Raw genomic sequence first — 15,396 nt, 5'->3', positions numbered from 1 at the left:
GTTACTCGGGGTTTGAAGCTCTTTGTTTATAGCAAATATAGATGGGGCAGACAGACAGACAGACAGACAACCCTTGTCCCAGGGGTGGAGCTGCAAAGCTGCGATGGGTTGGGGCTGGGGGGTGTCGAGAGCTCCCCTGCACCTCGGGGTTCTGGGCGACCCGGGGCCCCTCATCCCCCTCTGCACACCCCGGGAGCAGGGTGAGGACAGCGGGCACGGGGCTCGGCTGCCCCTGCCACGGGGTTCAGAGGGGGCCGGGAGGTTTGGAGCCATCTCCAGAGAAGCAGAGTGGCTGGAATTCCCTGCGAGGCTTTCAGCTCCGAGACAAAAGAAATGTGGGAACTACTAAAAAAAAGAAAAAAAAAGGAAAAAAAAAATTCAAATTGAAAAATCAAAACAGCTGATTCAGTGGTGTTGAAACATCTTGTGACAGCGCTGGAGGAATTTTTTCCAAACGGGGTTCTGGGAAGGATCGGCCTGGTTTTAACACAGCCCGCTTCCGTCCCTACGGCCGCGCACGTGCTGCGGGGCCGCATCCCCCTGGGCACGGAGCTGAGCCCCTCGGGAATCCGGGGGCTGCTTCCTCCGGTGCTGCAGGCTCGTGGGGCGCTGCATCCAGCTCTGCTAAGAGGTCCTGAGCTGCTCCAAGGTGTAAAGGATCCAGATCGCCTCCATCCCCCGCCGAAACGGTCATTATGGGGAAAATCTGAAATACAAGCCGGGAGCGCCGGAGCCAGCGCTGGCCGGGCGACGGGAGCGTGGTTTATGGTAGCGGCTTGTCAGAGTTTCCACTGAACACCTCGGGCTTTCTGGGATCTCACATCGGCTCACATAAATTAAATTAAATTAAATAACATAAACTAAGCTAATGTCTGAGCGTCGCGCACCCGATCCCCTCGCCGGGGCGTGAGCGCGTTTGAAGTGCGGCCGGCACAGACTTCCCCGCGCCGCCGGGACGTGGAGGGGGCAAGAGGGGAAACCGGGGCGGGCGTTTTGGTGCTGAGCCCCGTGTAGGGGCATGGAGCAAAGCACGGGGCTCAGCAGCGGGGCTTCGGGCACCCGAGTGCAGCAGGGGACGGGGATGGTGGGGAGGGGGAGCCCCAGGGGGCGCGGGGTGCCAAGGGCTCGAGCTGTGTTGGCAGGGGAAGACGGGGGTGTTTGGGTCCGGGCAGAGGGAGCCACACGCTTTTTTTTTTTTTTTTTTTTTAAATGAGTTAATTGACAGAATGCGGAAAAGTCACATGCTTTAAACCCGTGAAATCCCCGAGCGAAGGCTGGGCTTGTCAGTCATCCTTATAGGGCAAAGCGAGGGCAGGACCAGGCGAGGGGCCCCACGGTGTGGAGGGGTGCAGCCTCCACGCTGCCTGTCCCCCCCCAGCACCTCCTGTCCCCACAACACCTCCCGTCCTCCCCAGCACCTCCTGTCCCCCCCAGCACCATGCCCGCCACCCACACCATGTCCCCAGCCCCGCTGCCACCACACCTGAGACCCTGCAGTGGGGAGACCCCAGGCATAGGATGGGTGATCACACGGGGGGGCTACCGAGCACCCCACCAGGGGAATTTGCTGGGTGCTGCGTGCGGGGAGATGATGGGTGCGGTGGGGAAAGGATGGGTGCGGTGCCCCAAGAGGTGAAAGGGGACTGTGGGCTGTGGGACCGGGACCCCGGGGTGCCCAGGTTTGGCGGCTGCTGGAGGGGCTGGGCAGGGCCACGGCACCTCCCTGGCAGGTAACCCAATCCCTCCCCACTGCCCCCCGCCCTCCACCCTGCTGCCGAGCAGAAACGCCGCCGAGGCTCCCAGTCCTGAAATTTATTTTAATGTAAACCTAGCTCTGAGGCAGCTTTTTCTCATTTTTAAACTATTTCATATCAATCCTTGGCCTGACATTTGTTTTCTTTGAATTTGGTGGGGAGCGTGGTCTGCATTGCTGAGGATATCTCCTCAGGAATCTTGGCAGAGGCCGCACCGTATCTTTGAAGAAACGGCAAATGCAAAACAGAAGGCAGATATTAGAGGAGCACAAACAAGATTTTCCCCGTGCTCACCCCAGAAGTGGCACAGCAGCAGTGGGACCGGGGGCTCGGGCACTCGGGATGGTGGCAGAGGGACCCCACGGGGGGCACCGCAGCTCCCTGGGCATGGGGCGACCCCGCTGGACCCCCAGACCCCAGGCGGGGTCGGTGGCCCCGACACTGGTGGCACTGCCCCAGGTTTTTTGGGTGCCATCGGGTCCCCACCACCTCTAGCAGCCCGGCATGAATGCAGGAGGGGAAATCGCCCGGTTGGGTAGAAAAGGAGAGGAAACGGGGATCAAAGGGCCCAGCAAAAGCAGGGAGACGGGATTTCAAACCCGTGACATTAAAATAAAACGACTGTTAGGATAAACACTGAAACACAGTTTCCCATCCCAGGCAGCCAGCCTCGCTGTCAGAGAGCTGGGAGGCTAGGATTATGTACTTTGGCATTTCACACCCGAGAATAAGTTTTCACAGCAGCTCACAAATTTGCTGTCGTATCTGGGCGGCCAGGAGAGCACCAGAACACGGACGAGGAGCGCGGTGGTGCTGAGCCTGGAAAAACAATGGAGTGGGGATGCCGGGACCGTGTCGGGACCACGAGGAGCCCACCAGTGGCACCGGAGCCGCGGGGCACGAGGAGGAGCAGCCTCGGCTCCGGGTGCCCCGGCTCCATCCTTGCCATGGCACGAGGCTGGCGATGGGCAGTGCGCATCCATCCTGGGCTATGGGTGCTGTGGCTGACGGCTCCGTGCTGCAAACCGGAGCCACTGAGGAGGTTTTTGTGAACTCGGGGGTGATGAAGGGAGGTTGTTGTCCCAACGGAGTTTGGATCCGGGCAAGGAGAAGCTCCTGGACTCGGTCACAAGGGTCATCCTGTGGAGCAGCCGTTTGCTGCTTAGATCCTAATGCAGCAAGGAATGAGGGGCTGTGCGCCCAGCCCGCCTTCTCCCCCCATCTCGGCTCTGCCCCCAGCTGCTGTCCCTGGAGCAGCCCCAATGCCCCCAGCTCTTGGCAGCAGCTGGGCAGCCCCGACCCCCTCCACCCCCAGCCCCAAATTTTGCCCCGGTGATGGGTCGCTGGGTGCCGAGGAGGTGGCTGACGATGCTTCGCTTGCCGTGGGTGCAGCTCGGAAGGATGGGAGGAGATGCCTGGCTGTGGCCACGCTCCCACCGTGGATAATTCTCCGTCATCCCCCATCGTGGGGCTGCCCTGAGCACCCTGCTCCTACGTCCCAGGCATAAAGCCTTCAAGCGCATCCTCGGTGTGACTTCTGGGACACTCGCTGTCCCACAAACCAACACAGCTCGTCCTGACGAGACCGGGCAAATGCGATCGCTTTTATTTATAAAACACACAGAGGAATAAAGCCCTCTGGAGGAGGAGGGAAGAGCGCCAAGCCGCCTTGCCCCGCGGTGCACTCGCTCCAACCAGCACTCAGCCGCCGTGGCTGGGCTGCGGCTTTGGCCGGGGCCCGGCTGAGCGGCCGCGGCTCTTCCTACCAGCTGCCGGCCCCAAAACGCCCGGCAGCTTTGGGTTCCCACCACGGGCAATGCCTGAGACCTTGGCACATCCAGACACAGAAACCTCCCCCTGGGGATGCGCGGGACGCAGCAGGTGTATGGGATTTGGAGAGGCACGGGGCTAATTCTGCACGGGGGCACGGCTGTGTGCGCCTTTGGTGTGGTGCTGCCCTAACTCCGCTCTTCTCAGCACACTCACAAGGGACAGGGACCTGCAACAAATAATGAAATGTCCCTGAAGACCCCACGCTGCTCGGTGGGGCCGGGCAGCAGCTCCCCAACCTTTGCAGATCCCTGTGCGGTGTCCCTGTGTGGGATGGGGCAGTGCAGGCTGCGCACCCAAAGGCTCCAGCCGGGACCACAGCTCGTTACCAAGCCGGTGACCCCGACACGAGGCCGGTTTCAATGTCTGCGGCTTGTGGCCGCTTGCCTGCAAACTCCCTGCCATGGGAATCGCTGTCTGCGGGGCCCTCCGGGCTTGGCGGATTTCTTTGCAAAACACCCGTCGGGTTTGAAACCCTGCTTCTGTGCGGGACCTGCGAGGACACAGCGGTGCTGGTCCCTGTGGACCCTGCACAAACACTGCAACGCCTTGCAGAGGGCTGGGTTCTGCAGCTGCCACCATCCCACGGTGTCCATGCAGGTGCTGCATGGCACAAGGCAGGGACACCACGCCCTGGCATCACCGACCTCACCACATGCCCCGGTGCTTGGCTCGCTCCGCACCGTCCTTTCGTTTTTTTTGGGAAGGGCACTGTCCCCCCGGGAGGAGGAGGAGGAGGAGGAGGAGAGGGGAAGAAGAGGGGAAGGAAAAAAAGAATCCCCACAAAAATGTCTTCATAACAGGAAACGTCTCATAAAATACCTGTGGTTTGGCATGTGTGATCCGACTGGTCAAACTATGCACCTGGCAGGCAACCCTGCTATTAATGCTGCGCGCAGTCTGGTATTTCGGTGGGGCTGCAGCTCGGAGGGGGAGGACGGGAGCGGGAAGCTCGGGGAGCAGGAGCCCTCCGCGGGGCTGGCTGCGGGGGAACGTGCCCGTCAGGTCCCGCGGGGGCTGGAGCAGCCCCATCAGGGCTGAAACCCCGTCTGCAGCACCCAGGGGTGCGTTGAGCCGGGCCGAGCCTCCAGCAGAGCGTGCGGCTCCACGCCCGGCTGCAGAGCAGCCCGAGCATGCTGCTGTTAATTACTGCTTAATTACAGCAGGTCAGGGCGCAGGGGTTGGCTGAGCACTGCTGAGCGGGCTCCTGGTGCGGTGAGACCTGCGGAAGGGCCGCAGCACTGACAAACACCCTGCTCGTGCTGCCTGGATCCGTCCTGGGGCTGCGGGTGCTGCTTCCAGGCTGGGCTGGTCGGGAAACCTCAGCCACCGGTGTGTGCCGTGCCCGCGGCGATCGCACAAAGGCCATTTGTGAAGAGCCTTGTAGGAGCAGAAACACCGAATTTCGGCAGGTTGGGGCCCTGCTTTTCCGTGCTGACCCGTGCCCATGACAGAGCAGATGTGGGGCTCTCTGCCCACGTCTCCAAGTGCTGCGGTGCCGCCGAGGCGGGGGGTGCGAGGAGCTGTTCCCCGGGGATGGCTTCGTCGTGCGCGTCAGCAGCGATCAGCCCGGGGCTCCGCTGCGCTCAGCGGAGGAGTTTTGACAGCTGGAGGTGAGGGATTAAGCCCTGAGCTGTGACCTGCGGCAGGCTCACGCCTCGCTGTGCTGCGGCACGCACACGCCGAGGGGCCTTAATCTGCCTTAGCTGATCCCTGACCCAGTGGCTGCGGGATCAAGAGGCGGCACCGACCCCATCAGCAGCACCCCGGCTCCAGGCAGGATGAACCACGGGCACCGGGCGGCGTGCACAGCGAGCAGCATGTGCTGGAGCAGCGTGCACCACGTGCGTCCCCGCCGTGTCCCAGAAATCAGCCTGGCACCCCCAGGACATCGCCGCCGGGGGCAGGGCGTGCTCCCCACACGCTCGCCGCTCTCCGCACGCCGCACATGGCTCAGGCGTGTCGGGAGGCGAGTCAAGACAGGGAGAAGTACCCAGCTTGGGGTTTGCAGAAATCTTTTTAGCAGCTGTGTGCAAACCAGCTGTTTTATGGCCGGCGCAGCGAGCGGAGTCTGGCTTCCTACAGCCTCGTGTTGTTCAGCCCTCAAACTCCTCCCGCCGCAGCAGCCGCCCCCGTCGCAGCCGCGCCAGCGCCAGCCCCGCTCCCCTCCTGCTCCCCAGCCCGGCCGCGGGCGTCCCGAGCTCCACGGGTGCCGGCTGCCTGAGTGCCTGGCCCCAGCCTGCCCCTGTGGTAGTTAACGCAGCGGGGGTTAATTAGCGCAGAGCCCCCATCTCCGGGGTTAATTTGGCTGCAGCTCCTGCCTGGATCTGAGCGCTACGGATGGACACAGCCGCTGCCCGCAGCCTGCTGGGCGATGCACTGTGCCATGCCATGCCATGCCTTTCTGTGCCACGCCATGCCGTGCCGTGCCATGCCGTGCTGTGCTGTGCCATGCCATGTCGTGCCGTGCTGTGCCATGCCATGCTGTGCCGTGCCATGCCATGCTGTGCCCTGTCATGCCATGCTGTGCCATGCCATGCCATGCCGTGCTGTGCCATGCCGTGCTGTGCCATGCCATGCCAGCTGTGTGCTGGGGCCAGGCGCGGCACTCCCAGGGTGGCAGGAAGCTGCGTGCAGATGGGGTGGGGTGTTTTCTTTTCGACAAGGAAAATGTTTTCTTGTTCCCTCTGATGAAGGCGGGCGAGGCTCTGGATCTGTGCGGCGCGTACAGCAGCTTTTGGATCGGATCAGGTGTCATGCATTTAAGGACTCGCCCGTGCCAAGACTCTCCCCGCGCGCTCCTGCGCTGCTCGGCCGAGCCGCTGTGCGATGCCTTTGGCTTTCGCAGCCCGGCCTGCGGAAATAACGTGCTCGCTCTCCCTTTCAATAGCTCACTTTTCGTTTTTGACTCGTTTTATTATTATTTTTAAAGCATGTGTAGCGCAAACCAAATCACCTACCTCCCGCTGGAGTCGGTCCAGCCCCGTGTTGAACTTGGAAAACCTCCCTGCTTTATTTTTTATTGTAAATGACCGGAGGATGGAGCGGCTCGATGGGACACGGCAGCGTCCAAGCCTGCGCCGCCTCCAGCCCACCCACGCGCGCCGGCTGCTCTCTCGGTGCTTTCTCTTCGTGACGTCCCCCCATGCACTGCATTTTGCAGTGGGGTGCCCATGCCCTGTCCCAAGTGCTCCCAGTGCATGGGGAGTGCATGGGATGGTGACAGGGACAGGGCGGTGACAAACCTAAGTGGGGGCTCGGGAACAGGGCCGGGGCTGGCATGGCCGCGGCTTTGGGCTGGGGCTGAAGCCGGGCCCAGCACTGACGGTGTTTTTACTGCTGGGTTTAAACAAGTTCTGCGCTTTACTGACCTCCAACCACAATCGCGGATCCCCCGTGGATCACATATATTGACTTAAAAAATAATTAGCGTCGAAGCGAGCGGGTGCTACGCCCGCCTGCCAGCCCCATCATTAATACCGAAAGAGCAGGGGCCATAAATCAGCTGCAGCCGCGCGAACAAGCCCGCGGCTGTGAGCGCAGGGGAGTGCATGGCTGCAGCAGTCTGCGAGCGGGGCCGTGCCGGGGGCTCGGACACGGGGTCGGGAAGTGAAAGCAGAGAAGGTGCCGGGATTGCACCACCGCTGCCGGATCCGGCCCCCGTGCCGCACGCCCCTGCCCTCTGCTCGGCGAGCACAAGGCGCAGCCTGTTCCTGGCGCGGCGGGGGCTGCGCTCCCCCAGCCCTGGCGCTGCTGTGAGAACAAGGTGACATTTCTTGTCTTGTTTCTCGTGCTCTAAGTGTGAGATTTTTTTTTTCTTTTTCTTTTTTTTTTTTTTCCCCTCCGGTGCTTTCATTGCGTGCCAGGGGTTTTTAACACGTCTGCTCGCGCGGTGCCAGGGGAGCAGACACTTGCACAGCTAGCGCGGCGGCGGCGCGCTCTGAAGCCGTGCCAGGGGTCTCCGCGCCGGGCTGGCCGCGCACCCGCTGCTCTGGAGCCCGCTCCCCACTGCCAGCCCCTTGGGAGGGACAGCACGGCTCGGCTGAGCCCCCTGAACGCACCCCCTTTATAAACTCTCCGGCCCCATCTGCTCCTGCTGGGCTTGTTTTTCCTGGCCGGGGAGGTTGTGCTCCAACTACTGTATGGCGCGGGGACGGGCAGGGGATGGTGGCCTCATCCCGTGGTGCTCGGGGGCAGGAGGGGCTGTGCCACGGACCCGCGGAGCCCCCAGCACATCTCCCCTTCTCCAGGTGGGAAAAACAAGCCCCCCGTGCCATCCCTGCTGGCCACAGACGATTTGCTCCTGAACCGCTGGCCCTGCGGGATTTTTGGCCCCTCGGCGAGCCAGCCAGCTCGCGGCGGTGTCTTCAAGGATGGACACATCACAGGGCTGTTAAGAGTGATGAATTACTTAACGCAGGAGATCTCAGAAATGAAAGAGCCTCTTCTTAGGCATGCTGTGCACACTTGATCCATCAGACAAAACTCCAGACATTGCCAGTTTATTAAGTCACTGCCCGGGGGTGCCACCTATCGCAGGGACTCCAGCGGCCAGTGCCTGCCTTAAGCCACCTGCGGGGTCCCAGGCCAGGACTGCAGCCCTGCAGCTCCCTCGGGAGGACAGGTGAAGCCACCCGGCCGCATTAAAGGAGAGCACGGGCGAGCTAAGCCCTGTTTGGAGGTGATCCATGGCCGCTTATCTCAGCCACGGAGCAGGTTGCCTTGATTTAGCACCCGGTGCGCAGCAAGACCGCAGCCGGAGCCAAAGCAGACAGATCGCCGTGGCCACCGTCCCCGTCCCCCTTCTCCCTTTGGCTCCAGATGCTGCTGATGGCTATGGGGTGTCCCAACATCTGCAGCTCCTCCTGCCCCAGCCACCCGGTCGGGATTGTCCCCGTCGCCACAGCCCCGGTGGCACCCGGTGGCACTTGGGCTGAGCCGTGCCAAGGCGCTGCTCCCACCGTGCGGGCTGCTCAGAGCAACAGGGAGCATCCCGCGAAAGCTCCCGAATTGAGGGGAGGAACAAGTCTGAGCAAAGCCCAAGTGGCAGAAAAGAGAGATAGGAAATGAGGGGAAGGGATGGAGTCAGAGCCAGAGGCACAGGGGTCATTCCAGGTAAGGAAAACAAATAAATAGCTGATTCAGGATTTTGTTCTCCTCTTTTATTTAGCAGAAACCGTATTTTTACAGCTGCAGTCCCTTAAAACAGGATTTTTTTTCCCCCTTAAACAGACCCCTGTAAAATAATGCTTCATAAAAATAAGCGTTCCTCTTCTAAACCCCGCAAACAATAAGGCCGGCGAGGCGCGCGCTCAGCGCTGCTGAGGACCCCGGCAGGGTCCTGCTGATGCCCCCAGCCCCAGCAGCACACGAGGCCTCCGCCAACCTGCCAAGTGCTTGCAGCATGGGAAGCAATCCCACGCCAGGGCTCCCTTTACTTAATTTGGTTTAATTATATTTTAGCTTATTTATTTATTTTTCCCCTCTACGCTGCAGCTTTTTTTTTTTGCTGCTGTTTCAGCAAAAGCGATCCAAGAAATTCTGACCAAATCCCATCGCGCCGCAGCTCTGTCCCCGCCTCCCCACCAGGGAGAGGCGAAGGGCTTAATTCTCATTAATAACCACCACGGGTCAATTATTGCAAGGAGGAGGGAAAAAAAAAAAAAAAAAAAAAAGCAAAGCTCTTTGGCATCACGTGTTATTTAAGCTTCTGAAAATAAATGTTCTCCGCAAATCAATCTGTTTGCAGCTCTGCACATGGGGCTGGCACAGAACATGTTGCTAGAGGAGAGGTGTATTTATAGAGGGTGTTTATTTTAAATAAACAGGCTCTTAAGGCCAAGGCTGCTGCTCCCAAGCTCTGCAGCCATCCCCGGGGCTTTCCCAGCTGAGGGTCCTGTCCTTTGCCCTCTGAGCGAGCTCCTGGTTCTGTGCATGGAGCACCGCAGCTGACCCCGATCGCGGCAAGGTTTGGGCTCCGACCTCGCCGTTTGGGGCTGCCAGGAGCTGCCTGGGCAGGCAGGGCTCTGCTTATGGCACAGGATCCGTGCATTTATCCTGCATCCCCCAGCTGGTGCGTGTCGGGAAGGGGAACGCTTCCAGGGGCGCAGAGAAAGGGAATTTCGGGTGTCCCCACTCCCCCAGGACCTTTCCCAGGGCCCTGGCTGCATGCTCACCACTAAGCCTTGTGGGACGAGGGGTGGAAATTGGGCTCGGGTCCCCCCTCACTGCCATTTCGTCCGCAGGAGCTGCGCAGGCCAGGATGCTGCCGGACGCCGCGGTGCTGCTGCTGCTGCTGGTGGTGGTCGGCCTTCGCTCGGCGGCGGGAGGAGGAGCGGCGGGCTACGCGCAAGTGAAGTACATGCAGCCCATGGTGAAGGGGCCCCTGGGACCCCCCTTTCGGGAAGGCAAAGGGCAGTACCTCGGTAAGGGACGCGCTCGGCGGGGGGCTGGGAGGATGGGGGGGGATGAGGCTTCCTGTGAGACCGGGGGACTGCAACATCCCACAGCATCCCACAGCATCCCACAGCATCCTGCAACATCCCACAGCATCCCACAGTTGCCGGGTGCTCCCCATCACCCCTGAGCCCCAGGGTCGGCACCGTCCCAGCGGGTGCTGCCCTGCAGATTGCTCTCTTTCCCCCAGAAAAAGAAATAAGACCAGGGGGTGACAGCATAGAGAGGCTGAGCAAAGCCCTTGCTGGGGCCGGGTGGTTTTCCAGTTCTTGCCCTGCTCGCATCCCTTGGGGTGCATAGTCTTGGGGCTCATGCACGAAGCAGCCCCACAGCCCTTTGCTCTCCTCTTCCTCCTTTTCTGCAAATTTTCCAGTGGCTTTGGGTTTCATGCCTGGGCACGGGAGCCCCGACACTCGCTGTGTCCCTCTCGTTGCTGTTAAACCCAAGCCATCCCCACAAGGCTTTTTTTCCACTCCTCCACCTATTCTGTTTTCCCTGTCTGCGTTTTGCACCAGCTGGGAAAGGAAAGAGGGCCAAGGCCCAAGCTGGGAGACCCAGCCCAGCACGACGAGGGTGAGAGAGAGTGATTTCCTCCTCCACACGTGTTAAATCAATCCCCACCAGGCAACATGTGCCGCTCGGAGGGGCAGAGGCGCTGAGGTCATTGCTCCGAGCCGCCAGCCCCTCTGCCGCGCTTCCAGCCGAGCTGCAGCCTTTCATAACCGCCGGCCCCGAGCCGCCCTGCCTGCACGCCCTGCTTGAACATCCTGCCTGCACGCCCTGCTTGCACGCCCTGTCTGCACGCCTTGCCTTCACACCCTGCCTGCATGCCCTGTCTGCACGCCTTGCCTGCTTGCACGCCCTGCCTGCCTGCACCCCCTGCCTGCACACACACCCTGCCTGCACGCCCTGTTTGCACACCCAGCCTGCACACCCTGCCTGCACACCCAGCCTGCACCCCCTGCCTGCACACTCTGCTTGCACACCCTGCCCACCCTGCAGCACCCCAGAGCCTGCCTGGGGCTCCCTTTGTGCCCTGGTGCCAAAGCTCAGAAGGGTCCATCACAGCCCCAAACCTGGGGGTTATTAGCTTGTGCTAATTACACGTCGCCTCTGTAAAATTAAAGGTGTTGAGTGTGGCCAGGTATCTCCGGCACTTCTTGGCTCCTCTGCCAAGGGAGCCCCCAGCACCTCCCCGAGGTGCCCGGGGCTGTCGTCACACCCGGGCGATATCAGCACATCGAGGAGGGGGCGGACGGGGGGCACCGAGCCCTCTCCTTGGCACCCACACGGTGCTCCCGCTGCTCTCCTGCAGCCAGCACCAGGGCATGGGCAGTGCCATTGGGTGGTGCAGGTCCCTGGGGTGCCCGACGGCTCTGCTGCGCGCGGGCAAGAGTCACGGGGACCCCCCCCAAAGGCTCGCTGAGACCCAGACCCTCCTGGGAGCTGAAGTCTTGGCTCTGGGAGGAGAAACCGGAGAAGGTTTGGCTGCCGGTGGCTGATTTACTGCTGGGCTGAATGGCTTATCAGGAGTTCAGCTCAGCACATATGTCAGAAAACACACAGCAAAACCTGGAGCCGAGGCATGCTCGGAGCCCCCCCCTGCTCCCTGCCCCCTTCCCAGCTGTTGTAAAGCTGCTCCCTGAATCCCAGCCAGAGACAAAAACCTTCCAGCGCAGCCTCACCAAAGAGCAGCGTTTCAGCTGCTGATGGGCCGGGATTCAAATATCTTCTCCCTGCTGCTTTTCCTTCTTTTTTTCTTTTTTTTTCCTCCTACTTCCTATGCGTCTGAGCTGGCTGTAGCGGAGCAGCGAGCACTGATGCAGGCTGGGCTGATGCAGGGCAGAGCAACCTCACGGGGCGAAGAAGGGCAGACAGCACCCGGGGGGCTCCCGCTGAGGCTGGTGGCCCCGCTGTAGGATGGAGGAACAGGACCCTAGTGGCCCTCACCCTCCAAAACCCCATGGGGAAAAACGGGCAGGGGGCCACACGAAGCTGCCGGGGATGCCGGTGCCTCCCGCATCCCACCCAGCTCCCAGCTCTGCTTAACCTCCCCTTGGCAAAGCAAATCCCTGCTGGCCCCCTGCCCTGCTCGGGGCTCTCAGCTGACTCGCCGTGACGGCACAGGGCCGTGCCGGGCCCCTGCTGCCCCCCGAGCCGCCGGGACCCCTGCAGCCCCCTGCTGCTGCCCCAGGCTGGCCTGGGGGGCTGGGACCCCTGCCTGGGGGGCAGAGCCAGCCCCAGGGCTGCAGGCACTGCCTGGTCTGCTGGTGCCATCTAGTGAGAAGGACAGGGCTGCTTTCCTTGGGGTGCCAGACTGATTTTTCCGACCCCAAACTGGGCTCCTGGCTGTGTGGAGGCAGCTCTGGACGGCTGGCAGCACGGCTGGATGCTCACCCCGTGCCTGGGCTTCATCGCTTCTTTCCAAACACATCCTTCCTTCCCAAGCACATCCCTTCTTTCCAAACACAGCCATCCTTTCCAAAAGCCGCAGAGAGGTAGAAATGTTTCTTTCCAAGCTCTGCCTGAGCCCATGCAGGTCCTGAGCAAACAGCACCAGTGGCCACATCCCCTCCTCTGCCCATGGGATCGCAGGGCTCTTCGCCCACGTTGCCCCTTTCCTCCCTGTGCCTCAGTTTCCCCCTGCATCCTCCCCAGACTGACCAGTGATTTTCTCTAAGCTGTTTTAAGGCCACTGGGGAAGTCGTAGCCCCATGGACAGCCCCATTCACCCTCCTGCCCCTGGCCCCACAGAGAGCAGCAGGCTACTTTGCCTGTCCATCCCCACAGAGCAGGGATGCTAACAGCATTTAAGCAGATATTTGCATGGTTGGGTTTATTTTGTCTGGGTTCAGAAGAGCATTCATGGTTCTTCTGAGCATGAAGGCTGTCCCAAAGGCCCTGCCTCAGCAGCCCCCAGCTCGCTGCCACGTGTGGGCCGTGCTCAGTGGGGTGCCCGGGGCTCCCCTGCACCCAGCTGGCCCCGGTGCTGCCGTGAGCCAAGCTGCAAGGGGCACAGCTTTAAAGGAAAAAATGCCATGAGCAGTTTTACGAGGGAAGTAGGCCTGAACTGCCAGCAGACAGGCACAGCAGGAGCAGCTGGGGCATCCAGGCCTGCAGCACCTCGGCTCGGGGCACTGGTAGGGTGCTGGATTATTCCCCCGATGGCCAGGTTACTCCTCCTGGTGTATCGAGGTCCCCATGGGGACGAAGGCAGCACCGGGGGCTGCAGGACGCTCCTCGAGAAGCTCCCTGGTGCCAAGGCGAGCGCTCGCGGAGGCCGTGCCTGCCCCTTCCCCTTCCTGCTGCCCCAGCTGGCTCTTTGCGTTAGCATTCAGGGCAGCTTTGTTCATGCTTCGAGGGGAACACATAACCCCATGCTGCTGCCGTGAAAAGCAGAGCTCTGAGACATGCGTCTGTGGTAAGACATGGTCTTTTGAAATAGGATACCGCCAGGGCTGCAATGTCCCAGTTTCTCCCTGCTAACGTCCCCGGTTTGGTTTTCCCGTCTGCTTTTTTGGCCGCCTGCAAGTTGGCAGCTCGCGCCTGGCGTTTTTCTTGCGCTGCCTTGTGTGAGTGTGTGCGCACACTTTTCCCTTCCTTCGTGGGCTCAGCTGCGGAGCCTTGTTCTGATTCCATGCAAAATGACCTAGAAAACAATTCTTTTCAAACCATTGCAAGAAGAGAAAAAAAAAAAAAGGGGAGGGGGGAGAGAGGAGGAGAAAACACATTGAAATAATTTTCCGGAGGAAAAATTTTCCAGAATTCAAACCCCAGAAATCTGCTTCAGTGCAACGCTTCACGTCTCCCTTGCCTTCTTTCCCACACCGTTTTCTGGGGTGAGGAGCAGGAGGCTCGCAGAAATCCAGTGGCAGTGTCATGACAGACAAGTATTTCCTTAATCCAGGCTGCCAAGTGACCTCTGTTACAGGGGAGGAGGAGTGGGCCAGGCTTTGATATGTAGATAAGCTGCGAAAATGTTTCCATTACCGAAAGAAAAACAAGCAGGCACCAGGCCTGGAGATGGCCAGAGCTAATTGCTGAGCTGGGAAAGGTGAAGCTGCCGCTGGCGCGCTGCGAGCCGTGCCTGCAGCTGCCGCCGTTGTGCTTTACACGTGTCTCAAACCTCCTCCCGTTGATTAAGGAAACCTGAGGGTGGGCAGGTGATGGTGCTGTGGGTGCTTTGCTCCCCAGGCTGGCTCAGGAGCCCCTCTGCCTCCTCCAGCAGCGCCAGGCTGGGGCACGCAGCGACCAGTTCAGCTCCGTTCTTCCTTGGGTTTGGTTAAAATTTGCCCGAGGTGTTGAGGCCCCTTCCTGTGCCCTTCACCTTTCTCACCGTAGCCCCGTGTACATACGGCTGCCAAGCCTTTCCTTCGTTTCAAGCTTCCCAAAAGAGAGCTCATCGCAGTTAGTGTTTCTCACCCATTCCCTGCCTCACGTGGGAAGCGACACCCTGCCTGGGCTAGCCTCAAAGCGTGATTTATGCTCACGTCTGCGCTTTTAATGCTGAGCTGCGGTGGGCATGTAATCTGGCTCGCCTCGGCTTTGTAGTCTCTCAGCCCATTAGTTTCTTTCTTATATCCGTTTGCAAAAGACCTCTATAAATTCTTTAAATGTCAAGTGGTTACGGCCTGTTCCCAGCTGGGCTGACTCACTTGGATGCAACGAGGTTGCGTTTCCCTCGCAGCTATTGGCTTTTCCTCCCTCCTCAGCGCTTTTTTCTTTGTAAGTTTTTCTCTACCTCGCTGGACATGGGAGCTGAGCCAGAGAACGCCGCTGGCATGTCTTAACGGCTACACGAATTGCCTCTCTGGTCTCTCGAGTACACGCAAGAGGTTTCTTTTTAATCCCAAAGGAGACAATCAAGCGTAGGTCTCTGGGGCCCTGGCCTCACGGGATGGGGTGGAGGGATTATCTCCAGTCCTGGCATCCTCTGTTGCCAGCTGAGCCCAGGCAGCAGCAGCCCAGTCCCACGCTGCTTTCGAGGCTGCTGGGAAGTGAGGCAGCAGGAGGTTTGAATCCAGCTCCTAAAAAAAAACCCCACAGCAGGTCATCACAAAACAGCGCTGCCAGAGCCGACAGTAATTGCCGGTCTTGTTGACACCCTCTGTGGAGGGACAGATGGAGCAAGGCTTCAATTAGTGCCTTGGGCTCTGGCCAAGGTCTGGCCTCAAGTCTGCTGATGTGGTGGCCCAGGAAGCCACCGTGACCACGTTTAAATAAAACCATTTCTGGAGGAGGGCAGGCTTGCAAGGACCCAGTTGAGGGAAGGCTCCCGCTCTCCACAGCCATGCACTCGCTGCAAAATAAATGTTAGCCGCCGACCTGCGGGGATTGTTTCCAGCCCCAGCACTGA

The 15,396-nt window shown here is 60.3% G+C and overlaps 1 protein-coding gene across 1 annotated transcript in view; it reads left to right on the top strand.

Annotated features, from left to right (window-relative positions):
• Positions 1-15,396, top strand: part of COL8A2 (collagen type VIII alpha 2 chain) — a 30,094-nt gene that overhangs the window by 12,528 nt on the left and 2,170 nt on the right. The window contains exon 2 of the mRNA XM_040535020.1: positions 9,830-10,009. Within this exon, the coding sequence (XP_040390954.1) occupies positions 9,847-10,009 (163 nt within the window). The 5' untranslated portion in view covers positions 9,830-9,846. The remainder of the gene's footprint in view (positions 1-9,829; positions 10,010-15,396) is intronic.

This window comes from Cygnus olor, chromosome 23 (assembly GCF_009769625.2).
Source record: "Cygnus olor isolate bCygOlo1 chromosome 23, bCygOlo1.pri.v2, whole genome shotgun sequence".
In the NCBI taxonomy this organism is placed as follows: Eukaryota; Metazoa; Chordata; class Aves; order Anseriformes; family Anatidae; genus Cygnus; species Cygnus olor.
The sequence above is the reverse complement of the archived record's forward strand: the minus strand, read 5'-3'. Positions and strand labels throughout refer to the sequence as shown.